The following is a 27,940-nucleotide window of genomic DNA, read 5'->3' as shown; positions in this document are numbered from 1 at the left end:
TCCTGCCTTTCTGGGTTGAAATTTTACTCCCGGCTTCATGTCGAGGTCCTTCAAGCCCAGCAGCTGCTGTGAAAGCAAAAATGCCCAGACAGAAAGGGCAGGCAAAGGCAGCCGCAGGCAGGGTGAGTCCTGCCAGGCCCGCACCCAGGACAGTGTTGTGGCTGTGGGGGCTGCCGGCGCTGGAGGAGGCAATTCTTCAATTCTTGGCTCACCAAAGCCGAGGTATTTGCCACCAGGCCCACAGCCTTCTGCATCGGGGGAGGAACTCAACGAGGTTTGATTATTACTAATTGTAGGTGTTGCAGGTTGCTGCAAAGTTTAGTCAGGCTGAATGCCCGCCGGTTTTCCCCCCGATGGCAGATACTGTGATACCAAAGCAAACATTTGTTCCTGTGGGATGTTCCTTTTGCTGTGATTATGTGTCAAATGTCAAATATTGCAGGTGTGAAGTAAAAGCACTGAGCCTCCATCTGGCCAGGCTAGGGTAGCCCATGCCAAACCCCTGCTCACAGGAGCTGGTGCTCGGACCTCAGGCTGAGCCCAGCTGGACATTTGGAACGAGAAAATGTTTCCAGTTCTCCATTTCTCAATTCTTTTGCAAACATGGTCATTTCCTTTCCTCTCTGTGTTAACTGGTGAGGAAGCTCCAATCCATTTATTAATGTTCTTCCCACCTAGGAAAGCTCAGCGTGGATCAGTGCTTCATATGCTGCTGCATCAGCACTGGAGCCCCTCCTGCCATGCACCTGCAGCGCAGGAGCTCCCAGTGAGACCAGGAACAGCCATGCTGACTGGGGGCATGAGTTCATACAGTCAAAACCCTCCTCCCATTGTGTTACAGAGCAGGGAAGCAAAAGACAGGGTTTATTTATAATCTTCCTCAAGTGGAAACCAAAAGAAGTGACCCGTTATTACTTAAGATTTCTCAAGCCACCCAGGAAGAAAAGTGATATTTAGTTGTCGTTAAAGGCTCAGAACTGCATAACAATTTCATGCTATGTTAACTTCCACGTTTTCTTTCGCATATAAATTTTTAAGGAGCAAAATAGAAAAACCCAGGCACTTGACCTTTAATCACAGTTATTTGTGTGATCAGTCAGGTGTGGGAAAAAGCTAGTTTGTGCTTGAAAGATGCCCTTTAAAGCCAGATTGCTCTAACATGACACACAACTCTCACAGTGTAATATATGGGATCTCGCTTGCCTGCCTCCAGGCACAGCAGCCTCCTTTTCATACTCATGCACTGGGTCTCACTGCTGGGACAGTGGAAGGTATCAATGTCATGAAGCAAATCAATCCAGACCCCTGGGACAGCTCCATTCACCACCAAGCTCCACAGGCATGTGCACTTCCTGTCACAGAGGAGCCAAGCAGGGAAGAGGACTTTGGAAGTATGTGGAGAATTTGATGTTAGATATGTTTTACTAGAAGAAAAGTCTGTCATGTTAAAAGCACACAGCTTTTCCATTTATCTGAAATATTATTCCAAGCACTTATAAAATCTTGGTATTAGAACAGCCAGAGGTATTTTGATTAAGATTTTAAGTATCATGCTTTGGGAAAATGATCTCATGAATTTTGTTTCAGCAACAGCAGATGAAAAGTTACTGCTGGTGTGAAGAAAATAGAAACAGAGCAGCCTTTAATGGACACTAGGATTTCTTCAGGAGCCCAAAGCCACACCAGGGACAGGATGGAGGGATACTATCCCCGGGATGGCACTGCCCACCAGCTCCTTGAGTGGCACAACAAGGGGCCAGTATCTGCAGGCAGAGGAAGAGGAGTATGCAGGCTGTCTGGTCACCTCTGCTGCTCACATCCAGCTCTGGGGCTGTTGCCCTTCCCAACTCCTGTCTGGAACCTGCAGAGACAAGATCAAAGGGAAAGCAAAGACATCGGGTCAGCCAGGCTCCACATTGTCAGGGGAACTTGTGCAAAGAGCGGGGCTAGCCCAGAAAAACATGTAATTGGCCGAGCTGAGCTATTACCTGCTGTAAGTGGAGACAGAAAGATAGTTTTGACACCACAGTGAAAATAACCCTCCTGGAAAAAAAAAAAAAATCAATACAAACACCAAGGAAAGAGAATCAGAAACTGAGACCATCAATTCCTGAGATAAAGAGTTGAAAGTCTCAGTGGGAGGACAGCCAGATCTGTACTGAAAAACAAAACTTTACTTCTTTTGCTGACAAATTACTTTTTATGCTAAAGGACAAAGGAGCCAAGGGGATGCGGGCCTCGATGTACAACTGAAAGAGCAATCCTTGACAAAAGATGGAGCAGGCAAAAACTTCATGGAAGCTTTTGCACTTCTCCTTTCTCTTCCACACTTGCAAGTACTTTTGTACAATGAAAAACAAAGGATTTCTGCAATTTTGTACTGGTTTTGGCATGTTACACAAATGCTCCAGGATTTCTATGTCTTCTGCTGTGACAAGAGCAGAGTCAGAGCAGAGGAAGCAGCAGCAATACAGCACAAGTATTCCTGGCATTAGGGAATATCCCACAGAGGAAAGTGGCTCAGACAATCCGGTCCCAAGGGCACCTCACCAGTCTGCCACGCCCAGCTGATCCCAGGCCTCAGACACTGCTTCCCAGGGGCACAACGCTCCATCACAGCCAGTGCTGGCCCATCCCTACTCATCCCCTCCTGCTAGCTGGCAGAAATCACAGTGAAAATGAAAGTTAACGTAAAGCTCCCCCATAAATCTCATGCTCAAAGCTGCACAGCCCAGCATCTGGGTTGCAAGGGGAAAACCCTTCTGCCTTCTGGGTTGTTTGTCTGCAAATACAAAGAAACCAGAGCTGTGCACTTGTTTTAACAGCTCTGTCTTTCTGTCAGATCTGTATTCTTTGCCTCACGATGTCTGCACTGTAAGTGTTTTGCAGCAGTTCTTTAGCTTTTAAGGTAATCACATAAAAGACCCTTGACTCCATAAACACAGCTAATCTGGGTAAATGCCTTTAAGCATCTTTACATTTCTTGCTAATGGATTTCCAGACAACCCACAGATATCCACGCTCTAGAAAATAATGTAAAATAGAGTGTCTAATTTTTTAAATGCCTCACATTCATCATATACTGAGAAAATCCAGAGCTCCAGGCAGCATAATACCATCACACTTATGTAAGTCATCCCCCGTTCTGTCATCATCAGCATGAACCCCACCTTTGGCTGGGGCACAAATCCACTCGGTGTCAAGTTCCAATTCAACCAGAGACAAATTACCACACGCTGTTAATTAGAGCTAGACAGGAGGGATCCAAGTGTCAGAGTCTGGTGACAGAGACTGAAGGGCACATGGAGGCTCTGAGCACTGAGCTCAGGAGTTGTGTGTGGGATCTGCTGCCCCTGGGAGCAGTGGGAAGGCTCGTGGAGGAGGCAGGTCCTGCCCCTGAGAGATGCTTTGCTGGTGGTGCTGAGCAGAGGGCAGGATGCCAGCACCCCACAGGCTTCTTGCCCCTCAGTCTGCCCCTGTGGCTTCACTTGCTCTGCTTGAAAGGCTGAGGTGCAGAGTGATAGCTCAAGTGGGTGAACCTCTCAGAACTGAGGGAGAAATGAGGATGTACCTCAAGTATAATGGTGCAAACAACCACTAACATGATTTTGATACCAATCACAGTAATTTGAACAAAGGAGTTGTCCTACCTTTGATTTGCTCTCCTTCTCCTCCTGGCTGGTTTCATTAAAGCCATTTATAGAGATTTGCAGCAGTCCTGTTTGAAGTGCTGTCGTCAGGATTTTTATTTTCAGTCACATCAGAAATGGTCTTACAGCAGGCTGGTTATGTTTCACAAAAGGATCTGTAACATGTGGCCATCACTCACTGTCAGAGGTGTTTTAGACAGGCTGGTCCTGCTGGTCGTGTGGCTTCTGATGTGAGTGTCCAGCACTGAGTGCCAGGGAAGAAGCTCCAGAGTGGCCACAGCAAGGGCCAGTGCCTGCCCTGGTGCCAGGTTTCCTCCACAGCTTGAGCACCTCCCAGGCCTCCCTCAGCAGCTCCCAAGCTGCACTGCACTGAATCTGCAACCCAAATCTTGGTAAATTTGAAGTGTGTGCCAGTCTGGTTCACACTGCTCCTAAGGAGAGCATCCCTGTTCAGCCTAAAGGGGGACCACAAAGTGCCAGTGCACCTTGGGCCTGGATTCCCCAGTTTTATGGTGTTTCCTCTATTAAGAGCTTTTTCATGTTTATATCTATGTGCTGATCACCATTTAAAATGCATTCCCAAGATTTCTAATTTTCCTGGCCCCTCAATAACGTGTCAGTAAATGCCCCTCAACAACAACAAGGGCACTGAATTGCTGTGGATTTCCATGGAGTGATGCTGGTCTGGCTCTTTCTCATCAGGCAAATCAGAAGTGCAACTTGTATGACACACAGATGAGGAAAGACACTTCAGGACTCACTTGGTAACTCAATCACCACAAGACATTCATCAATTATCTCCCCGTCACGGGGTGAGGGTGGCAGGGAGGTCATGCCGAGTGAGTCTTTTTCATTTGTCCGTGACAGAAGAAGGGAATACACTTTGCAAATTATAATTAGCAATTTAATCCAGCTGTGGCTAATTCATAGCTGCATTTTACACTCCAGGACTCAGCACTTGGGCAGACTCTAAATAAGGCACCACCATAGTGTGTCCAGCTCCCTGAAAGCTCTCCAGTAATTACTGATTGCTCACTGCTCAGCGGAGAGCAGGACAGCCTTCCATGCCTGCAGGTGCCTCTGCTCCTCCTGCCACCCTGCCAGGGTGAGAAGCAGCCCTGGAGAGAGAGAGAAGAGAGAGAGAGAGAGAGAAGAGAGACTGCCAGCCAGCTGCCAGACACACCATCCCCCAAGATACCTGCCACAGAGATCCTGCCAGCCCCAGCCTGAGGATGGAGAGAGGGATCCTCACATCCCAGCCCTGCTCCCATCCCGGCTCAGTGGTAGAAGGGGTCTGGGGAAAGGGCTGCAGCTCAGGGAAGCAATAAATTCTGCTGCATTCTAATGGGACACTCCGGGCCCAGAAAAGAAATTGGCATATAGGTTCACAAAAATCCTGCTTGAATAAACAGAAAGGGAGGGAATGCTGGAGAGAGCATCCAATCTGCATCATAATTAGGGAAAAAAATAACAAATGGCAGAAACAACCTGTTCCCATCTGCAGCTGCAGTTTGTTCCTGCTGTATTGAACAGGCAGGCACCAAGCCTACCAGGAACCTTCTCTGGAAATGTATGAGTGTTTCATGCAATAAGAATGGGAAAAGAGCCTCTTTTTATGTGTACTGCAGAATCTGCTGCAATGAAGCATCAGAGAGGATTTTGTCGACCAGACACTGCTGTCTCCAGCCTGGTACCAGAAGTGTGGGGCTCACCCCTGGAAGAGTCTCTTTGAAGAGAGCCCATATGGGGTCAACAATTAGGCTCCAGATCTGGGGGTCATCCTGGTGTGAGGCTGGGCCTCTGTCCCATGCAGTGGCTCAGGTCACTGTCACATTTGGCTACCCAGAGCAGGAAGGTGCTCTTCTCAGTGCATGCATTTCGGACATTATTCAATCCCAGACTGACTAATTTATCCATAAACCTTCCTAATGAGTCTGATAGTGTAGGAATGAGAGAAAGCAGCATTGTTATCTGTAAACAGCAGCAGCTGACAGCATGTTTAATCACAGGCTGCATAACAGTGACATGGGTGGAGAAGAGGATTAGACACTTCTCCAATTAGTCACACAGCAAAGGCACGGACACCGAGCCTGAGGGTCACTGAACCCAAAATGAAGAGCAACAAATACAGGAGCTGGGGAGTCCCAGTGGAGGCACTTAGAGCCAGGGGCGGGCTATGCTGGAGCCCTCCCCGAAACCCTGAGGGCAGCCAGCATTCGAGGAGAGCCCTGGCACCGCTGCAGAGCCAAAGCCACCACTAATACCACAGGCTCTGCACTGCCTCGAGATCTGCAGGCTGCCTGTGCCTAACAGGATTTTGCAATCCATGGCGAACATGCTAATGGGATAGAGAGGTAAAGAGTTCATCCTACTCACTTTTCTCTGCTTCTTTTCTTTTTTTCTGAGCATCTCTCTCCTAGTTTTCTCTGGCTCATCTCTTTCTGAGGTCTGCAGATTAAAAGCATTAATATGAGCCAGAAGTTATTATGTGAATCCTACTTATCACCAAGTAAATGGGATCTAGTGGGCTGCAGCCCTGGAAGCCACAGCTATTGGTTAACAAGGAGTGTTGTCAAGGCCTTCAGGATTTTCTTTCCCCAGCCCCCAAGTTTGGAGGATGTGGCTCACAGGACTGGGGGGAGCACAGGGAGAAGGGAATAGAGCTGTGGGAGCTGCTGCTGATGTGCCACTGCAGGAAAGGGAGCAGTGATGATGTGAATAGTACATTGGTGGGGGCCAGAGGCTCTGCACAAACTGTGGGCAGGTGCTGGTTGTGCCAGGCACAGGCAGGAAAGAACAGCTCTGGCACCAACATAGCAGGGGCTACAGCATTGTTGCTGCTGCCACCTCTGCTTCCACAGCAGGCAGGGTTTAGTATGTGCCCTCTGTTCTTCCTGAGTCCAAATCTTGGGTTAAACCCAAGCAGCTGCTCCGTGGTGAAGTCCAGGTGTTTTGATTTATCTCTGAGAGATCTCATTATCAGCCACAGCAGCAGACTCTGACCTTTCATGGCAGGGCCCCTTTGAATTTACTTTCTGCCCCAAGGTACAAGAGGAACCATGAGAAATCAATTTTCTTTCCTCCAAGACCCCCTAGTTTTCAAGAACTTTTAAAGGGCAGATAAACTATAACTGGGACATCTTCTACCTTTAAGAAGGTCCTTCATCATATTAGATTCTGATTAATCAGCCTCCTACTCTCCTGTCACTTTCACAGTGGAGAGCACTGGAGACCTCCCACCAGCCCCTCTCTGCAGAGGGAGAGGGAGGAAGACAAAGAGAGGGAAAGGGAGAAGGAGAGGAAGACAGAGACTTCCACAGCCACCTGTGGGGAAGGCTCAGTCCCTGTGCTCAGTTGCCCTTCTGCTCCAGCTCCGTTAGCAGGGAGATGCAGCACTGTGCCGGGTGCTGGACCCTCCCTGGGCACTGCCTGTTGCCAGTTCCTGCTCAGTTGGTGCCACTGGCTGCCCTGTGGCTGCCTCCAAGCTTTGAGACATTTCCTGGGGCTGCAAACCCTGAGACTACCTGACTTGCCCAACCAGTAGCCAGGCCCTTAGCACAATCACCAGGCTCACAGAGGAGCCTGACACTGAAGGACACAAGGTGCTCATCCCAGCCCAGGCCTCATTCAGGAGGTGTGGGGGCCCTGCAGGCTCTGAGTGGCAGCAGGCAGCCTCCTCTGCCTGCCAGATAACATACATAATTCAGGTGAAATATTCATTTAAGACTGTCTGAGCCATGGCAATAACCTAGACATTATGACAATACAGATCAATAAGCCCAGAGAGGATCCTTCACTGAAACATGCTGCAATTGTTCAAACCAAGTCTTAATTGTGACAAGAATTGATTTCTCTTTTCTAATATTCCTGACTTTTAATTAAAAAGTAGTTAAGTAGACAATGCATTTCCAGGATCATTTAGAGGCAGGGCAATATCAAGGAGCACACACTTAAAATGCAGAAGTGGTGCTTTGTTAATACAATGAGACCAACCTGGGGAGTTGCTCTGTGCAAGTCAGAGATGCCCATGGCTGAGTAGGGTCAGGGACACCAGGACCCCCAGACCAGCAACCACAGCCAGTGCTTCATCCTGGCCTCAGCAGAGACATGGGCACGTCCCCACTTGTTCTCTCCTGCTCCCCAGAGTCCTCCAGCCATCTGCATTTCACACCCTCTTGCACACACCAGTGCATCTAATAGCTCTGATTACCCAGCAGACTCCAGCACTTTGCTTTGCCCTTGTTCACAGCACATGGCAGAGGCTGGCAGGGAGGGCAGGACCAGGCAGGGAGGGCAGGACAGCTCCCACTGCATGAGGGGAGGGCAGTCACTGCAGGTCCAGCTGCCCCAGGAGCTCAGTGGGATGAGCACAGCCCCAGCACAGCCTTCCCCCTACTCTCTGTGTGCTTCTTGGGATGGTCCCAGGATGTGCCCAGAGCCCAAAAGGGGCTGGTACCAGGGAGTGCTGAAGCCCCTGTGAAGGGAGGGGGTGAACTCCTCCAGCCTTTATTTTTTATTTCCTGGCAGTGTCTCAGTGGCAGCAGCACAGCACAATGAGAGTGCAAGGAGCCAGCTGTGAACCAGATATTTCTCAATCATCCTCCATTAGAGTAAAATAGGCCAAAACACCTTAATCTGATTGGAGGGAGACCATTAACATCAGAGACTCCATTAAAAGAAGAAATGGCCTTTCATCTACTAATCAAGAATCATAAAGGAAAACACTTTGGAAGATACCCATAAATGCTCATGAGAAGGAAGGGGCTGCACACCCCCTGGTCTGAGTTCCCCATGTACCGCTCCTCCTCTGTATTGATGAACCCACCTGCAGCGTCTTGCTAAAGGCCAGCAGTGGTGGAATTTGGAGCAGCAGCCCAAAGCAGGGAGAGGTCCAAGTTCCAGAGATCTTGTCTCTGCATTGAAAGGGGCTGGAATAGCTTTTGGCCATTCTCACAGAACATGTCTGGTATTTACTCTGCTGGTGGGTATCTAAGTGGTCAGACACTGCGGCAAATCCTGTTTCCCTGGGTCTGATTAGATTAGGGAGCAGCGGTGCTGGAGTGCTTGCTGATATTGCCAGGAAAGGAGAGCAAAGACTGGAGAAGATTCTCAGAAACATTCCTACCCACTGTCCCCCCCACCCCAGCCCTTGCTCATGCCAATCAGAGATGCAGAAGCATCACCCTTGCAAACACAGCCCATTTATTTATATCCCTTGACTCATCAAATAAAAGTCAAACCACAAACAGTGAGAAATGGTATCCTGGCTCTTTGAGCCCCCCAGCAGCCACACAATGCTGCATCCCTGCCAAAAGCCACCATCTGCTTGCCCCTAAAACGCCTTTCCTAGAAAGGGTAAATCCAGCAATCAAGTGCTGAGCAGCCCCAGAGGGAAGGACAGGACGGGCTGGCAGTGCCACTGTCTCAAGGAGGACAAGTGGGACAAGTTCCTTGAAGAATCTGTGGGGCTATAATACCTTTTCATGCTGTTAAGATTTCAATTCATCCAGCTTTGTTACCTTGGGTTGTTTTATTCTCTAAATCAAACAGCCCCCATAATGATAAAACCCTTCATTAACACCGCTGGGTTCTTGCCTAAAACAACAGCCCTTGATCTCCTGCCTGTTAGTTTGATTTTGCTGTCACTTGGGACAGGATTAAAGAGAAATAACCCTACTAATTCTTCCAGTATCCTTCAGCAAACATCAGCTTGGACCAAAGAGGACACAGGATGCCACTGTTAGTAATTCTAAAGAAGCTCTTCCCTTGCAGATGGCTGGGGACCCTTGATGCCCCCCCCAGGCTTTGAGATACCACAGGCCTGGAACAGCTGCCAGCCAGCACCACACTCAGGCACTTAAGCAGCCTCTCTTCTTAACAGGGGTTTTTCATCCCTGTTCAAGCCCTTTGCAGAGGTGCTGCATGGAGCACACACAAAGGAGCTGATGTACAATTTGTAACTCTTCTTGCTCAGACAGAAATTAGCATTTTGCCTTTGAAGGGAGGAGGCAGTGCTACCTTGTGCTGCAGGGCTGGGAGCCAGCAGGACCTGTCCCCACCACATCAGCAGATGGTCTCTCCTGCCACAATCCCTCCCAGCACCTCTCTCAGCCATGGCTGTGCCAGGGAACAGGACTGAGCCCTCGCCACAGGAAGCCTGAAGGCCCTTGAGCTGCCATCCTCACTCTCAGCTCAGCTCACTGTGTTTTGTTTCGGCCAGCTTGTCTCATCTCTGCCTGCCACAGGTGCAGTTCAGATCAATCCTCTCAGAGCTGGCCTGTCTGGATCACCTGCTAAGAAACCTGTGGGACATTTTATCCCACTTCCCATTTACTGCTGGCTTTTTGGAGCTGTTCATCATCCAGCTAGCTCAAGTGTTGAAGCATCACAGTGACCTTTCCCAAACAAGCCAGAATTTTCCAGCCAGACACCTCTGGCTTTGTGTCAAGTTCCAGTTCCCCAGCCAGCAAGTCCCAGTGCCTGGCAGTCAGTACATTCACATCCAGTTATTAAGCTCACATCAGCTGTCAGGCCATTGTTGCAGTGCCAGGATGGCTGTGGGCAGTGCTGACAGCTCCCCAGGGTTACTCCCTGCCTGCAGAAAGGTTTACATCTCCAGAAGGGAATGTGCCAGTCAGTCTGCGATGGTTTCCCATCCATTCCCATCTGATAGGAAGGCATAAGGAGCATTGCCTCTGTTTTTACTGGCACAGACATAACTAACATGGGCCACGTGGAGCCCTGTAGCACCATGACCAGAGCTGAGGAAGCAGCCTGACCCCTGCACTCCCTCTAGGGCTGTGGTCTGTGTTTTTTTCCTCCTGTAACTCTCTGTTCCTGACCTCGCAACTGTTAACTCTCAGAATCCGACCTTAAGCCTTGCTAAATGAATTTCCCCTCTGTGTTACTCTAAGGGCTGTGCAATGCCAGGAATGATGCTCAATCCAGGCGTGCTGGAGGAGCACGGGGTCTCAGCAGGGCACAGCTGCACAGGACTGGAGACTGCCAGCAGCACAGATCCACACCACCTTATACTTCTGCCTTCCTGCAGAATAGAGCCACGGCAGAAACCTCAACGAGTTCTGCGGGCTGGGAAGCAGCGAGGTCCAAAGCTGGAGCCCAGTACTGTGCAGAGGCCACAGGAAGGAGCTGGGCAGAGCTGGGCCACCAGCACGTTCCACAGGCTGTGGCTGGGCCAAGGTGGGCAGGGCAGGCACAGCACAGCAGCCTGGTGAGACTGTTCTGTGGACCATCACAGTACTCATGATGTCACTGGAGGGAAGCATGAGCCTTCAGGTGCCATGCAGACTTCAGAGAGCAGTGAAGTAATTGAGTATTGACTGAGATGTCCCAGGTGAGCCCTGGATGCACATTACATTCTGCTTGACTCAATAATTACAATTTAGATTATCCCTTCCCACACTCTGTTAAGCTAAAAGTCTGTAATTAGCTACTTGGTTTAAGTGTAAGGTGTTAATTAATTCATATTATGAAGTACAGTTGCTTCTTAAAGATAACGTAACACGTTCTATCACACTGTAATGCTTTAACCAAAATACAAGCTGGTCCCAGTGAGTGAGCAAAGGTCCTACAAATCAGGCACTGGGATGCAAAAATTCCTCTGCAAAGCCAAAAGGAAGCAACAAATGCACAAATGATTCAGTACAACCCCTCTTAGAGCTGTTCCTTCTCTGAGCCCCAGGAGGACATGCCAGGCTGCAGGTCCTGCACCATTCCAAGTCCACCAGTAGCACCTCAAATGCACTTAACTGCTGATTTATCTTTGATTCCATTTAATTTAGTTGTTAGAAGAGTTTCAGTTTAGGATTTGATGTATTTATGAAAAAGTTTCTGCACAGCACATCAGCCCAGGGTGGTTTCCGACCAGACAAGTTCTCTCACCATATTATAACAACTCTGAGACACTCACACAAATGCAAAATCCCTAAAGCTTCCCAAATAAACATCAGCCAGACAGAGACTTAGAGAAAAACCTTGCAAAAGGCACAATAAATTACTGAACTTTTGGCACTGGGCTGAATTAAAATGATGAACTGAAGTTTTTGCATGCCGAAAGCTGCAAATGGTCTTTCCTGGAGGTGAAGGATTTTGAGGATTTGCCAGTGCAGAGAGAACCAGAGACTTAACATATGTATTGTAAGATGTAAGAGGAGACTGCCTGGAGGTGGACTGACCCAATGACCTGCTTATTGGGGATCCTTCTTAATTCCTCAGGAGGGAAACCCCAATAGCCACAGCCTTCCCTTCATTCACACCAACAGCCTGTTCTGCCTCTGTTCTATGAGTCATTAATTCCTAATAAGTAGAAAACTGTCTGATGGGCTTTGGACAAGATTATTTACTGTATCAGAGACAAAAAAACAATGTAGATTTCCAGCTATAAACCAGAGTTTGAATGCTGACATATCTTTAATAATGATGAATGAAGAATTTATGGATGCAGCTGAAGTTCATGTGAGAATTTGAGCTCAGGTGGAGCCATCAAGGTCAGACCCAGCATCTTGTCCCAGATTTAGACATCATCATATCCCTCACCTGCACCCTGGTGATGGCCAGCTCCCCTTTCCCTCCCGTGCTGTGGGGCCTGATCCCCTTCCCTGCCAGCCCCAGGAAGCTGTGCCACAGGAGCTTTGTGTCACAGCCAGGGCTGTGACAGCTCCCCAGCCAGCCAGAGAAATGCTAATTGCAAAGCAAGTAATTAGTGGCTATAAAATATGACCAATACAATTACACTGAGGATTTTTTCCTCTGTCTGTCCAGAGTCTTGGCACGGAACAGTCTTATAATTAGGTGACAAAACTGACAGGCAGCTCCAGTGAAACAGCCTGTCCTCACCCTCTGCAGAGACTCCCAAAGTGTTCTGCACCAATAATTACTAATCAAGTTATTTCTCTCAAGATTAAAAAAGCATTCTGCAGGTAATTTGCCCATAATAGCACAGGCCTGGTGCTGGCAAAGAGCCCCACACCTGCAGAGCCCAGCAGGTCTGGGATGGATCCAGCATCAGAGCCCCTTCCTGAGGGACACCCACCCCAGCTTGGGACCCCCATTGTGTCCCCACAGGCTGTGAACTGCTGCTCCATCCCTCAAAATTGCCACACAAGAGCACTCAGTGCATCCCACCACCACCCAGGACCTCCTTCATGTGACACCTTCAGGTGTCATGAAGGATTGTTCTGAGGTCACTTAAAGAATCACCAGCGAGGTGATCCCAGCACAGCCAGGATCCCAGCACAGCAGGCAACAGGCAGGACAGAGTAAGGGAGGCCTCAGTGATCCTGGAATGTTCTGGTCCCTCCAGACTGTCAGTGGGCACAAGGATAAACAATCTGGAGAAGATGAAGGCCCACAAGGGCAGCAGTGTGTCTGAGCCACATCTCTGGAGCTCCAGCCTGCTGCCCCACACCAGACTCACCTGGTGCCCACCTGCATGGGGACATGGCCTCCTCAACCCTGCTTCATCCCAGGTGTTGCTACTGGTATGCTCAGTGGCACTGTGATGATGTCATCCAGCTGCATTTTCTAAAACTGTTTGGTAAAAAAGCCCATGAGTCTGTAATTTGTCATTACCATACCGACCTGGAGAGCAGCTGAACAAACCACTAATATGGAACAAACAATCAAACAAAACCCGTAATGGCTCCTGTCAGGCAGAGACCTGTGCTGATGAATCACCTGTAGCAGCACAGGAGAATAATTTGTGAATTGCCATTGATTTCCAAAATAAAAACATAAATTTTGCTTCACAATTGAAGTATCATGGGAAGTTTTGTTTTTAGCAGGTGTTTTGTCTCCCTGTGATTTTTAGGGGGGAAATAACATTCACTCCAGCCAAACCCACGGAGTCCTTGTGACACAAACTTCCTGGTTAAACTCAGGCACCTGCTTCTGGGTCTGGCCTGGATCATTGCAGGGAGCCCTCAGAATTCTCTTCAGTGCTGGTTTGGCTCCTGAGTCAACCCCATGAGCACCACTGGCCATTCACACCAGCGTGGCAGGAGAGGTCCCAGTATTTCGGTGTATTTCAGTGCATCAGTATCTCCTGCTGCCTGGGAGAACAGTGCAGGACTGCCTGCCCAAGGAGAAGCACTGAGAGCTGTCATTTGGACCAACAAGGTGCCCACTGATGCTTTTGGAGGGCCCAACAGCCTCTCTTCCACCACAGCCCCATATGCAGTTCCAACCCACAGCTCCCAACACCTTCTAACTTGGCTCCACTTCGAGGCAGGAGCTCAGCACATCACAGTGAAACCCAAATCCCCAGCACTTGCCTTAAGCTGCTCCATCTCTCTACCAGAATATCTGTGAGCCCTCTGTGCTTCTCCTGCCACTGCTACCACAGCATCAGTCCTGCTGCCACCACAGCACCCACAGCATCAGTCCTGCTGCCACCACAGCACCCACAGCATCAGTCCTGCTGCCACCACAGCACCCACAGCATCAGTCCTGCTGCCACCACAGCATCAGCCCTGCTGCCACCACAGCACCCACAGCATCAGTCCTGCTGCCACCACAGCACCCACAGCATCAGTCCTGCTGCCACCACAGCATCGGCCCTGCTGCCACCAATGGAGAGTGGCAGGACTGAGCCTGCAATCTGCAAGCCTGAGAAAGCACCTCTCTCTGTCCCAGCACACCAGGACCTCTGAGCAGCCCTGCAGACCCAGCAGCTGGGGACTGCTCTTCCCACAGCAGAAAACCCCCTCCGTGTTCATGCTCTGCTCTGCTTCCAGCAGCTCCACATCTGCGTTCTCCTTTTGTCATTACCTACCCCATGACAAACCCATTATGATAGTCAAGATCGGAATCGTTGTGATCCCAGGCAGATGCCCAGGACTGGCCCAGAGGAGCAGCAGTGTTGTGCACAAGGCAGTTACAAATTACTGAGTGTCACCTCTGATTTATCACTGCCTTGGTTTCCAGACAGTGGTACTGTTTCCCCCAGGGAAGCAGCCTTGTGGGTGCCAGCACATCTGCTCTGATTGAGCCTCTAACAGGGATGATTTTGCTTATTTTATTGGATTGGAAGCATCCCCAATAAGCATCTTGTCTCCTTGTCTGAGTGATGCCTTTGCCATATGACACTGAATTTACATCCCATCCACTGCACACAACTGCTCTGACAGCTGGAAAAGCACCATATGGGGTGGGGACACACTCCAGGAACTCAGTCCCAGCAGGGACGAATCTTTGCCATGCTCATGAAGATGCCAGAGATGTCTGCAGGTGACAGGCCCTGCCAGAGATAAGACTATGCAGCACTGTGCCGTTCTTTCATCTTCAAAGATGCTTTAAGATGCAGAGAAATTAACAGCAGCTTCTCCTGGGCACGGCTCAGACTGCACGGGGGTCTGAGACACCACAGAGAGATTGCTGAAGCCTGCCTGCAAGCTTGAGCTGTTCTGATGTTCTGATGAGGAGCAGACGAGAGGACAGAGACACCCCACAGGGCACAGCTGCCTTGGGCACGGGCTCCCACTGCAGCTGCCAGCAGGAATGGCTGAAGTGGTGCTTGTGCCAGCGCAGTTCTGCTGCTGAGAGCCCACCTCACAGAAATGAGGACAGACCCCTCTGAGCCAGCCCTCCCTCTGTCAGCATTCCCAAAATGGGCTGGGGTACACCAGCAGGGGCAGGGCCACAGTCAGCCAGGGTTTAAAACACACAGCAAACAGCCCTCAGCTCCCTGGCATGACCCCTCCAGCTGCTGAGCCAGGAGCCAGGGCCCTTAGTCACAGCAGCCACCTGGCCTGTGCCTGGTCTCACAGGCACAACAGCCTGGCCTCAGCACCAGCACCTGGCTTGTCCTTGCCACTGGCTGGTAGTGGGGATTGTGGCTCCAGATATCCCTTTTATCTCATCAGAGGCTGCTGGATTTAATTCCCTGCACTTTGGGATAAGTGAGGGTCCCATCCAGAAAGCAATTTGTGTTTCTCAGAGCAGGCAGTCAGAACATTTCCCATTAAAATGTAAATTTAACCATGTTTTCTGGCATCTCTTTTCCTTCCTTAAGGTAAGAAGAATATGAACTTGTATTATTTTTTCCATCAACGATATCTTCCCCTCTGTTTTGTTTTAAGGAAAAAAGCTGCCTGATATACACCTTTAGCAAATTAAATTTGAATTGAGTCTGACAGCACAACAGGGATCGAGATTACAGGGAGATGTCCTGCCCTAATTGGAGTCATTGCCAAGAAGTTATTTGCAGAGTTAACCACGGAGGGCACAAGTAGAGCAAACATGGTCTCTGCACTGGGTGCTCATCCCACCAGCATTCCCAACTGGCTGCAGGACCAGCCTGGTCCCAACACAAGCAGCACCTTGATGGTGTCTCTCAGGAACATCCTGGATGCTGAGTTTAGTTTCACTGCAATCCCAGCCATCCTCAGCCACGGCTGAGCCCCACTGGCCGCTCCCTCTGCCAGTTCTGGGGCTCCCACATCAGCCAGGTGTGGTGGTTCCTGCCCTGCCAGCAATCCCTGTCCCACTACAGATCCCTGTCCCACCACTGATCCCTGTCCCACCACTGTCCCTGACCCTCCATCCATCCCTGCCCCACCTCTGATCCCTGTCCCACCTCCATCCCTGTCCCACCACAGATCCCTGTCCCATCTCCATCCCTGCCCCACCACAGATCCCTGTCCCATCTCCATCCCTGCCCCACCACAGATCCCTGTCCCATCTCCATCCCTGCCCCACCACAGATCCCTGTCCCATCTCCATCCCTGCCCCACCACAGATCCCTGTCCCATCTCTGTCCCTGCCCCACCACAGATCCCTGTCCCATCTCTGTCCCTGCCCCACCACAGATCCCTGTCCCATCTCCATCCCTGTCCCATCTCTGTCCCTGCCCCAGCACTCCTCTCACCACAGCTGCAGGCACACAGCAGAGGACAGCAGCTGTCTGGTAACCAGCAGAGGATTTTGGCCAGACATGTTCCGAATAATGAAACCAACTGTCTCCCTCACTGCAGGTTTTAATAAAACCCCAAATCCCTGTGAACTCACCATTTCTTTTACTTTCAGACACCTGGAGGCAGGGAGGGCTCTCTCCATACCTGGGGAAGCCTGTCAGTGTTTGAAGGGTGTTTAGAGGATACAACTGGATACAAGGAGCAAAACCTGAAAATTCCCCTCTGCCCACATTGGGCAGGTAATTGCCACAAGCTTGGGAGCTCCTTGTTCCCCAGAAATCTCATCCAATCAAGCTGTGGCTGAGGACAACTTGCACCTGACAGAGCTGCAGCCAGGCCACTCCCAGCCCCTGTGGGCAGAGTTAATGTGGAGCCTCACCCCAGAGCCCAGGGAGAGTGGGCTTATCAATAAAAATGAATGGTTTCATTGCAAGGGGGGTCTGATCCTGTGCTTTCCCTTTCCTGGGGACCAAAGTGCTCCTTCCCAGGGCTATGCATGGCTTTCCTACAGGAATGACCCCGGAATCCAGCACATCTTGGGCTGCAATGGAATGCTCTGGCCCACAGCAGCAAGTGAATCAGCAGTCTCAGCCAGCATTAATTATGCAGAGAATCGTTTACTGGTAAGAAAAAAAAACCAGAAAAAGTTCTAATTTAATCAAAATTAAATTAATAGTTAATTTAACAAATCCACGGCGAAAAGCCCTTGACCTTTTCCTCCCTGCAGGCAGGGATTGCTCCTGGCTCCTGCAGTGGTAACACCCCATGGCACCCCAGCACTTCCCCACCTCAGAGCCTCCTCCCCAGGGACTCCCTGCAGCCATCCCCGGGGTCTCAACACCAGGGTGGATAAACCACAACATTCTGAAAAAGGGAAAACATGGACAAGAGGTGGATGAACACAGACTATGTTACATGTAAGCCCCTGAAAAATTCCAGCACAAATAAATATTTTTTTAAGGAACTGGGAAGAAGAGCAGCCAGACAGAAAATCCTCCAGAAAAGGGAGCTGAGAGCAAATCTGACAAATGTACCTGGGGTGACCTGGAAGAGGGAATGCTGTCTGAGGAAACAGATTCTCTAGATGACCTCAAGGTCCCTTCTGTCTATATCATCTACACTTCTACAGACTAATTCCTTAAATCAGGATCCTGTGAAAAACCCTCACTCTGAGCTCCCAGCATCTGGCAGGGCAGGCTGGGCTTCATCTGGAAGCATCTCCCCAAGCAGTGCACTACCTTGTACTCAAGGCATTACAAGAAAATAAATCAGAAGAAGATTAAGAGAAATATTGTTTGAAAGACTTAATGAGCTGCAAATTGCAATTTTGTGTTTCCAGCTTAATTAGCCTGAGTCTGGTTTTCACTGTGTCAGGAAGCAGAACCAGGGCAGTAGCAGCAGCATCACAGATCTCTAGTTGCAGTGATGGAGGAAAACTTCTCCCTGCTTAGGGCTCTCAGAAGCCTCAGCCAGCAGCATTCCCAACAGCTCCAACACAGCTGGAAAGGGTCAGACACCAAGCAGCTTCACCTCCAAAACCAACCCTGACCCAGGCAGCCTGGCCTGGTGTTGCTCAGTTGAACCATTGCTCCACAAGTTTGAATTGGCTCTGCTGGTGAGGTTCTACAGATGCATTTTTGTTTGCAGGGCAAGTGCTGATTAAAATGCAAACCACACATCTCCTGCTCTGAGGGCTCATGCCAAAGTGGTTTCCACAAGGGCTGCAAACACAAGGGTCACCCTGGTCTGTGAGTAGGTTTATGAAGGTGTTTATGGAGCAGCAGCATCACAGATCTCTGGTTGCAGTGATGGAGGAAAAACTCTCCCTGCTCAGGGACTCTTTATAATCAATAATAATTATATAAATAAATAAATATATATTATAAGGAATAATAATTTTATATATATTTAGATAATAAATTTAAAATCGTAATTAGAACACCTGCCTCCCATATTTCCAGGGGCACCTCCCCAGCAGAAGCTGTGTCTGATCCCACTGGGCTGGGGGTGTATTTTCACCATGTCCCAGCAGACAGGTCACCATGTCCTGGTGGCTCCCTGCAGGTCCCATCCCTGCTCACAGGACTCTGCAGTCACTCGGTGGAGCAGCAGGGTCCCGCTTTGGGAGGCACCAAGGACACCTGAACAAGCAGCAAATCCCGGCTTTGCTCCGTGCTGCATCCCAGAGGCGCTGACAGCGCCCTGACACTGATACACAGCCCTGTCACCTCAGCTGGTGCCAAGCACATCATGCTGACAGCACAGTGCCCCACAGCCAGCCAGGAGCCAGAGGAACAGGGAATTTATAGTGCCTGCAGTCTCTGCACTACCCTTGCACCCCTGCCTGATGCATGGCTCATCCTCTTGGTGCTGCTGGTACAAATCTGTCACTTGCAGGGACACTGAATGCTGCCAGCAGGGAATGAGCCATGAGCAGAGGCACCAGCTGAGATGGTGACACATTTCTCCAGTTTTCTGCCCACCTGGGCTGTTCACAAATGCCACTCCAGGTTGTGGCCAAGATGAGACTCTGGGCACTCCAGAGCCAGCCCCATTCAGGCAAGGCAGCTCCTCCTTAGGGCTGTGCCTCACCTGGGGGACATCACTCCCCACGCAGATGCAGGAAAGGAGCCCCCACCTGCTCCACCTGCATGTTTCAGAGGCCCCAAGGGAAGGAGGAGGAAGAGCTGCTGCAGCAGAGCTCCCACAGCCAGGGAAGCAGCTCCTGGAGGCCCCTCAGGGGCACGGCTCAATCAGTGACCATGGCTCAGCTGCTCCACTGGTTCAGGGCACAGCCACGTGCCTCTGCCAGCACAGGGCAGGGCCACAGCTGCACCTGCTGCACCATGGTGCAAGATCAGCTTGTCTGAGCAGGGAAATACATCACTGGGAAAACAGGAAATGTTTGGAAAGTGGATGGCAGGTGTGAGTGACAGATGAGCACTGGAGAAGCCCAGCAAGGATCGATGAATAGCTGATGAGCTGAGGAGAGAGGCAGGGGCTGCTCACTGTGCAAATCCAGCAGGGAAATTGCTCCCTGTACTGGGAGGTTACAGTGAGGCCCCAAACAGCCCTGACACCCACAGGTATGGGGCACCAGTTCTGGCTCTGCTGTGAGCTGGGGGATGAGGAGAATCACATAAATATTGTTTGAAAGACTTAATCAGCTGCAAATTGCAATTTTGTGTTTCCAGCTTAATTAGCCTGAGTCTAGTTTTCATTGTATCGGGAAACAGAACCAGGGCAGTAGCAGCAGCATCAATACAAATTAATGGTTTCATTGCAAGGGGACCCCCAGTGTCCCACTCTGCCCCCTCTAATACAGCAGAGCCTCTGCTCAGAGCAGTTCCTGCCAGCACTGGGGACAGGCAGGCAGGACAAGGGGTCCTGTGCAGGCAAAGGGAAGGGACCGCTCTGATTTCCCTCAGCCCCTCCATCCCCCAGGATACCTGACTGAGAAAGGCAAGAGCAGAGATCACACACCCACTCTGCAAATGACAGTAACTCACCCAGCCTGGTGCTTTGGGAATTTTATAGCAGCAGCTCCAGGCAGGCAATGACTCTGGGGTCAGCTGTGTGTGCAGTGCAATCCATCAGCAGTGCCTGAGACAGCTGCTTGTGAGCAGTAACAACAGAAAACAGCTCCCTCAAGACATTGGGAAAAACCCTGCCAGTGCAGGCTGAATTCTACATTTAAATGAAGGAAGATCATCACACCAAAAGCTTATTTCATTCTCTGCATTAGGAGGAAGCAGGTTGCTCTGAGCAGCTCTAGCCTGGGTTATCTGAATACTGAATTTTCAGAAGCATGGGCTCTTTCAGCTTAGTAAGAGGCTTTGATCACATTTAGAACAAAGAGCAGCTGGAGAGCAGCACAGCTGTAACACCCTCAAAGTCCCTCTACTCCATGTCCACTTTCCTTCCAGTGCAGATGGCACAGGATGAGCACCCAGAAGTGGGTGAGGCACACAGGGCCTTCCCCACACCATCCTGACAACAGTTTAACTTTCATAATCACAAAGCCTGATCAGGATAACAGAACAGACATTTGGGAACAGTACAGCAGCACAGAGAGGTCAGAAAGGGTTTTCCAGTCTTTCTTTTTTAAATCTTTTTTTATTTACCTTGACATAACCCATCGACCTTATTAAACAAGGCCATGATCACCCACTCCTGAGTGCACAGGCACACAGTGCCCAGCTCCAACAGCTCCCAGTCCCAAGCATTAGGAAGGTTCTGGTACCAAGCCATACTTCTCCTTCAGGATTTCAACTGTGGGCATCAGTGCACTGCAGGGAGAAACAGAGCCATCAGAACAAAGGGTTTGGAGCATTAAAACTGCGTTTTCTGGGGAAGAGCAATCAGTGAGACACAGGATTGCACTTAGAGCCAAGGACAGCATGAACTCCAGACACTACAGCTTCACACAGAAGCTGTGAGAAAGGGGAATCTGAGAGCTCCTGAGGATTTCTGCGAGTGCTCATAATGAGGTCAACATTAATGGGAAGGTGGAAGTGCTGTGGGAAGCGAAGCAGAGCAAAACAAAGCAAAGTAATACATGAGCCACCCCTACCCAAAAGCTTTGTTTCATTTAAAGCAAAGGAAAAGCCCCAGCTACACTCACCAGCCAGGCCGGATGATGGAGAATTTCCCTGACACAGATAAGTCAACCACAGTTGATCCCAAGCGACACTCTGGGCTCTGGATGTCTCCTATGGGACCTCCATCAATGACCAAGGACAACTGAGGCCACAAATCCTGGAATTCCTGCAAGAGAGTTGTTGGTAACAGTCCTGACAGCCGCTTGTGAGCATCATTTAAATAAAGTAAAAATATATCAGCAGAGCAGCCCTTGGTTTATTGCTAAAGCTGAGCTCAACTGAGAGAGCCTGGGGCTCTGCCAAAGTGACATCCCTGAGGGATGGAAGAACCTCACCAGCACAGTCAGGGTGCTGCCCTGGGAGCTGATGTTGGCGCTTGTCAAAGCCAGCGGTCCCGAGCAGGCGCGAGCCAGGTCCCTCATGAAGGGGTGGTTTGGAATGCGAACACCAACCAGCTGCAGGGAAGGAAAGGAGGGCTTTACACACAGGAATTGGTTTTAATCTTGTGTTGTCTAAAGCTCTGAAAGAGCTGTCAGATCTACATCTGCTGAACCAGCAATAACACAAGCCTTAAGCCCTAACGCTGGTTTATGCCATGTCCAGGTCAGTCACAGGGAGCAGGACAACACAGGGACCACTTCTGGGGACAGGTAAGGACAAATGTTACAGCAGCCCCTGCCCTTGAAGCCCTGAGATCAATCCTGTAGCCATGACCTACCGATGTGAACGGATTCAAGTCTTTATTCAGCTCTTCTGATCGCTGTAAGACCAGGGTCACCGGTCCCGGGAGCAAGTCCCGCAGCAGCTCGTCGGGAACATTGACGTGGCAGTACCTGCAGGGCCGGAGACAGCTGGATCAGGGGGTGCACACGGTGTCGCCGGGGCCACGGGACCTCGGGCAGCTCCGGCACGGCCCACCCGGCCCTTCCGTGGGGCTCCGCGTCCGCCGGGGGAGGAGCCGCTCCCGCCGGGATCCGCGCGCACCTGTAGAGCCTCTCCACGTCCCCGAGGCAGATGGCGAGCGGCTTGGCGCCGTTCCGCCCCTTCAGGCTGTAGATGCTGCGCACGGCGGCCGAGTCCTGGGCCAGGCAGGCCACGCCGTACACCGTGTCCGTGGGCACCGCCACCAACCCGCCCGCTTGCAGAGCGCCGGCCGCGGCCGCCACCGCCTCCCTCCAGCCTGCGCCACACCAAGCGTCAGCGGGGCGGCCCGGCTCCTGCCGCCACCGGCCGGGGCCTCCAACCTCCGGTGCGGCCCAGCCCAGCTCGACCGGGGCGCTCCCGCCGCCGGCCCAGCACCCCCTCTCCGCTGGCTCCCCGCGCGCACATGGAGGGCCGGGCCGGGCCCCGCTGCCGGGCGGCAGCAGCACCAGGCGGCCGCGGCCCAGCCCCGGGCCCGGGCCCGCCGCTCCCTCCGCCGCCCGCGCCAGCGCCAGCACCCGCGCCGCCCGCGCCATGCGGCGCCACTTCCGGCGCGGAGAAGTGACGCAACATCCGGGGCCGGGCCGCCGACGCCGTTGCCATGGCGACCGGGGGCGCGCAGGAGCCGCGCGTGGGCCGGACGGAGCCGGCGGGAGAGCGGCGGGTGCGGAGAGGGCACGGGGGAACGGGAGGGGCATCGGGGGGAACGGACAGGGCACGGGGGAACGGGAGGGGCATCGGGGGGAACGGACAGGGCACGGGGGAACGGGAGGGTGCAGGGACATCGGGGCCTCCGGGGGTGCCCCCGGTGCCGGCCGTGACCGCTGTCCCCGCCGTCTCCCCACAGGTTCCGGAGGACCCGCGGAGGCTGCGGGAGCTGCTGGAGCTCCGGCAGCGGCAGCTGCGGTCCCGCATCGCCGCCTGTGAGGAGCTGAAGGCGGCGATGGTGGCGCTGCGGGCGGCGCTGAGCCCCGGCCCGGCGGGCGGCGCGGGGCCCTGAGGAGCCCCGGGGGAGGGGATCGGAGCCGCGGATCGGAGCGAGGGCTTTGGGGCTCCGGGGGAACACGGGGAGCGGGGCCCGCCGGGCTCCCCCGCCGTGGCCTTGGAGCTCGCTCGGTCTCGCCGCGCTCGTGCCTTATCGCATTAAATTGACTTCACAATAAAGCGAGACGCGCTCGGTCCGTATCTCCCCAGCCCCCGTGTGTTCCCCGGCTGCTCTGCCATGGGCGCTGGAGAGGCTGCACAGCCGCGATCCCGGGGCCGAGAGCAGCAGCCGGGCAGCAGCAGCTGCCGCCAGGGATGGAGCTCTGCCATACGAGATCCTCCAGCTCTGCCTTCCAACTCTCACCCGCACCTCAGGCACCAGAGTGGCCAAGTTGGGCCAGTGCTGGGACAAGGAGAAGGGTGAAAAGGCAAACGCTGCCTTTTTCAGGGTTGGAATTCCTCTTCCTAAGGAGATTGTGAGCATCCTGCCCTCTCCTCTCCCACAGAACACTCTCAGGAAAAACTATTATAACACAATGTTTAAATAAGCATTTAATTAGGATTCCATTAGTATTAATATTGCTTTCAATTCCAAAAAGGTAAATTTCCACTTCTTTGCAGATATTTCAAAGTACAATATTAACTTCATACAAAATGAGCAATTAAGCAAACACCATTATTTCACATTCTTCAAAAAATACAAATTCATATTTACTCTTTTGGGTTTTGGAGATGCTCTTCCTTTGGAAGTACTGTACCTGTAACTAACATCTTCACATTGCTCAATGTAAGCACATTTGTTCCCATGTTTCAGAGTTAAATAAATTCCTTTATTACCATACACACATTCTTGAGAAACTGGGGTTTAGTTCAGCTGTCTCCAAAGCCCCAGGCAGTGCAGCCCCCAGCCCCAACAGCTCAGCTGGAGCTGCCCCCGGTGTGGAGCCAGGCTGGGGTTTGGGCTGGGTGAGGCAGAACAGAGCAGGGTCAGCCCGAGCAGCGGGAGGACAAGAGTCACAAACCAGGAACACCAGCGACTGCAACTACAGCACTGCAAACACACCCTCCAGTCTGCTGGAAAAGGTCATGTGAAAAAAATCTTTTTTTAAGAAAAAGTAGAAACTGCATTTATTTGAGAAAGTGTACGCTGCATAACGAACCAAATTTTGGCCAGCTTGCACACCACTGCAGCATGGTGTGGGGTTTCACCTAGTCCCAAAAACACACACTTAGACTATGTACACTACTACATAAATATCCAGTTTAATTTGCATTTCTCAGTGCAGACACAGAATCCAACTTCTAGAACATGTGATAGGTATCAAGACAAGACACAAAAAAGTTAAAAGTTCAGCCCTGTCCATGAGAATCGACTACAGGTAACATTTATAAAAACTTGACATTGCTTCCAAAATATGTTACGGAAAAAAATAGTATACAATTAAAAACTCTGCAGTCAGAAATTCAGAGGGTTTATTAAAGACGTGCTCTTCTTTTTTTGCCTTACAGTCCAAACTGACTCCAACAGCTCTGCCCAGCTAGCTCAGCTAACTCCTGCCAAGAACTTTTCACGCACAGATCTCAAATCATTTCACAGCCAACACCCCGTCCTCGTTCTGCGGGGAGGATCCGAGGCAGCACGAGGTTCTGTGTCTTGCCCGGTGTCTCCCGGCCAGCGGTGGAAGCGAGGACCTGACACCAGAGCTCGCCTGCTCTGTCCCACTGCCCCGGCTGCCTCACCTCAGGAACAACCCAGCAACAGCTGCTCATCTCCAGTCCCCTCCAAGGACAGCTACCCTGGGCTCAGCTGCCCCTGCAGCTCCATGCCAAGGCTGGCTCCAGCTCTGAGCCCAGCCTATCTCAGAGTAGGAGTGCTGTAAACAGTTCACAGCGTTGATGCACATCAAGGACAACCTTGTGGATGGCTACGGCCATGCCACCCCCAAGAAATAAGGCAGTAACAGGACATTAGAAACCATCTTGAAAACAAATCTCAAAGGTGCAACATGCCTGTTTGAAAGCAGCTTGTCACTTGTGTTCCCACGTGGGTGACAGGATGAGGACAGGGGAAGAAGGACACACATCAAGGGACACAGCAGGTCCAACAGGAGCGACAAGCAGCCCCCAGAAAGCAAGAGAGAAAAGGCTGCTGAAGCACAGTGCTCTCAGAGGGTTATTTGCATAGATTGGACGTTTGCTAATGATGCATAATTTGTCTGGGGCACGGGGGAAGGGCAGCACAGCACCCACCACACTTGTTCTGTCAGACAGACACACACAGACCACACGGGACAAGGATCTTTAGCTACAGGTATTGCACCAAGTTAAGTGCTCATCTTTGCACACCCCTGTTAACTTTTACTCAGAGCAAAAATAAACTTTGTGAAAGTATATACAAAAGAAATTGCAGCAATTGGGTTAAAGATAAAAGAACCTAAAGTGCATTTTAGATACCAGTATGAGGTTCTGCGAACTTGTCTTCCTGGGCACACGCAGCATTACACAAGTGTCCAATTCGTACTTTATTCCATTTAATTCAGTACCAGCATTCAATCAGTGCTGATTTTCCACCCCACCCCCCCAACCCCCACCTACAAGCACAAAAAGCAATTTCTCCAACCTTTAGCTGCACGCCAAGTCTGCTCACTTGGCTCCTTGCTTGGTGACCAAAGCTACCAAAGTCAGTAACTTGACCCCCTCTACATATTTAAGCTTCTGCACCCATCTAGAAACTATGAGTGACCAAGGAAACCCCCACTATCACAAAACAGGAGACCTAGAGCAGTGCAGTTTTGCTCTGTGATAATTAAAGGGGTTCATGCAGGCTTTGTAGAGGCAGGCACACTGTTCCCAGAAGCTCCAGTACATCAACCCTTTTCTGGGAATCCAATGTCTCATCTATAAGGGCAGAAACTCTCCCTTTCATTAACCATGTAATAGTGAATATGCTAAATGCTGGGGCAGAAAAGGAGAGGACAGGAAAAATCTCTGGCCTTGCAGAATCTCAGGGCTTTGCTGCAGCTGCCCTTGGATCTCCTCCCACCCCAGCATGGCACAGACTGCCCTGGAGCACAGTCTGATCACACAGTACTGGGGATGATGCAAATGAGAAAACATCTCAGATACACGCAGCACAAACACTCTGGAAAGCAGATGGACAGCAAACAACAAAAGCACACACCTGTAAAACGCAGTGGATGCACAGTTCCTGTGCTCACAGAATCACATGTTCCTGCCTCACTACAAGCTCTTAACCAGTTCCACCTGAATTGCAGCCTGCCTAATGCACATATAAGAGGGCAATGGCAAACACAATGCACCAAAGAATCAGCAGGACATAGTGCTTTTCCTGGAACACAACAAAAAAACCCAGAAGCTGTGAAGAGAAACAGCAGAGATTGACCCTGGGCACTGCTGCCCATCACTGCAGCTCCACATTGAGCTTCCTAGTTCAAAGACTTTGGTAGTTTCTTCTACTCATTTCAGTCACAGAAGAGTTTCTGAAGATGCTCTCTGGTCCAACCAGAAGCATGTTTTAGGTTGACTAACTCATAAGTAATAAAAGTAAAAAAAATCCTCCCTGAAGGCTGCAAAGGCTCAGAAGCAGTTGCTAAATTGCCCAGCTGTCACAGTGCAGGCCACTTCTGGGACCCCTGTCCCTCATCAGAGGTAATCCCCACAACTCCAGGGGAATCTTCACACTCCTGCATCAGCAGTCTCCCACAGGCACACATCCACACCCACTCACCCTCAAACACCACAGCTGCACTTGGCCAAAGGAAATACCTGAGGCCACAGTGATAGGCACCAGAGGCACCGCCAGGCAGCACTCTCCCCCTTCCCTAAGTGGAGCTCTGTGCAGAGTAGCTGGCAGGAGACTCCTCTGCAAGGACAGTCCCAACCATGCAGGCTTGGGAATTTTTTGGGTTTTTTGTGTTCAAAGCAGTTCTTGCTTCCATGCAACCCAACTGCAGCACAAAATGAAGCTGTAGGGGAAAAGTACAGGGGCCACCACCTCGCTGCCCTCCAAGGATTGCCATTACAGGAACAAAACAAGAAATGCTTTGTTAACCCCTTTTGTGGATGCCAAACCTTGTCGCTGCAGGACTCGTAGCCCCACTGCAACAGTCCTGCCACACCCCCAGAGGAAACACCAGCAGCATGATGTGTGATGCCCTGGAGCTCATCCCTGCAACTGCCAACACCGAGCTCTGTGCCCTGGTGCAGGCACACAGCGCGCCCCAGGCACACGTGTCTGCCCTCACGGACACGGCGCTTTCCCTTCTCACCTCACCAGAAACAAGCTGTCCAGGAGGGGAAGGCCAGCTCCCTTCAGTCCCTTTCCACCCAAGCTGGGCAGTGCATTCCCAGGGGAACAGCACAAGAGGCTGCTGAAGGCAGTCCCAGCATGGGTCAGGCCACACTGGGCATGTCACAGGAGGGTTGAACACCTGCTGATCACCAGGCAGCATTCACAGGGTTCTCCCCTCCCTGGAGGTACAGAGAGCAGCTCTGATCAAACACAAAGAGTGAAAGATCTCTATCCACTACAGTTTGCATTCCTAAATTGAGTGCAGGGACACTCCCCACTAATTGGCTTACAGTCATTATCTTTGTATCTCACTAATGACAACACTGTAAACTGAATAAAGACTATTTAATATTCTTTTCTTTTAACACAAGAAGACTGACAGCCAAAGCCAGAAAGATGGATTAAAACTATAAAATTACATATTTTAAAATAATGCAGCATAAATAAACCATTTAGAATGAGACTGCATTTATTGCAACATTACAGGCTTTTTGGTGGAAGGGGGTTTGGATTTGATTTACCCTGAGTAGGTTAGAATAT

At 51.0% G+C, this 27,940-nt stretch overlaps 2 protein-coding genes and 2 long non-coding RNA genes across 7 annotated transcripts; 2 read left to right on the top strand and 2 right to left on the bottom strand.

Annotated features, from left to right (window-relative positions):
* The first annotated feature begins 65 nt into the window (after positions 1-65).
* On the top strand, positions 66-1,625 carry LOC147649261 (uncharacterized). Of its 2 annotated transcripts, none has more exons than XR_015279366.1 (2): positions 66-122; positions 1,588-1,625. It is a non-coding gene; the product is annotated as an uncharacterized LOC147649261 (long non-coding RNA). The 2 variants fall into 2 exon arrangements; XR_015279367.1 differs by lacking the exon at positions 66-122 and adding an exon at positions 148-222.
* LOC111939009 (uncharacterized) lies at positions 287-16,927 on the bottom strand. Of its 3 annotated transcripts, none has more exons than XR_015279365.1 (5): positions 16,677-16,927; positions 6,027-6,098; positions 3,651-4,768; positions 1,989-2,043; positions 287-1,861 (listed from the first exon to the last, which is right to left on the bottom strand). It is a non-coding gene; the product is annotated as an uncharacterized LOC111939009 (long non-coding RNA). The 3 variants fall into 3 exon arrangements; XR_015279363.1 differs by lacking the exon at positions 16,677-16,927 and adding an exon at positions 7,644-8,032; XR_015279364.1 differs by lacking the exon at positions 16,677-16,927 and adding an exon at positions 6,376-6,546.
* A 3,751-nt stretch (positions 16,928-20,678) lies between these two features.
* YRDC (yrdC N6-threonylcarbamoyltransferase domain containing) lies at positions 20,679-22,655 on the bottom strand. Its single transcript, XM_023940910.2, has 5 exons — positions 22,168-22,655; positions 21,902-22,016; positions 21,519-21,638; positions 21,207-21,349; positions 20,679-20,871 (listed from the first exon to the last, which is right to left on the bottom strand). Exons 1-5 carry the CDS (start codon positions 22,638-22,640, stop codon positions 20,808-20,810), a joined length of 915 nt encoding a protein of 304 aa, XP_023796678.2. The 5' UTR covers positions 22,641-22,655; the 3' UTR covers positions 20,679-20,807.
* A 30-nt stretch (positions 22,656-22,685) lies between these two features.
* On the top strand, positions 22,686-27,868 carry LOC147649260 (uncharacterized). The gene is made up of 3 exons (XM_086863495.1): positions 22,686-22,768; positions 22,952-23,027; positions 24,598-27,868. Exons 1-3 carry the CDS (start codon positions 22,706-22,708, stop codon positions 24,966-24,968), a joined length of 510 nt encoding a protein of 169 aa, XP_086719621.1. The 5' UTR covers positions 22,686-22,705; the 3' UTR covers positions 24,969-27,868.
* Positions 27,869-27,940: the final 72 nt, after the last annotated feature.

Source organism: Cyanistes caeruleus, chromosome 26 (genome assembly GCF_971803275.1).
Source record: "Cyanistes caeruleus chromosome 26, bCyaCae1.hap1.1, whole genome shotgun sequence".
Classification (NCBI taxonomy): domain Eukaryota; kingdom Metazoa; phylum Chordata; class Aves; order Passeriformes; family Paridae; genus Cyanistes; species Cyanistes caeruleus.
Note: the sequence above shows the minus strand (reverse complement) of the source record. Positions and strands in the feature narration are given on the sequence as shown.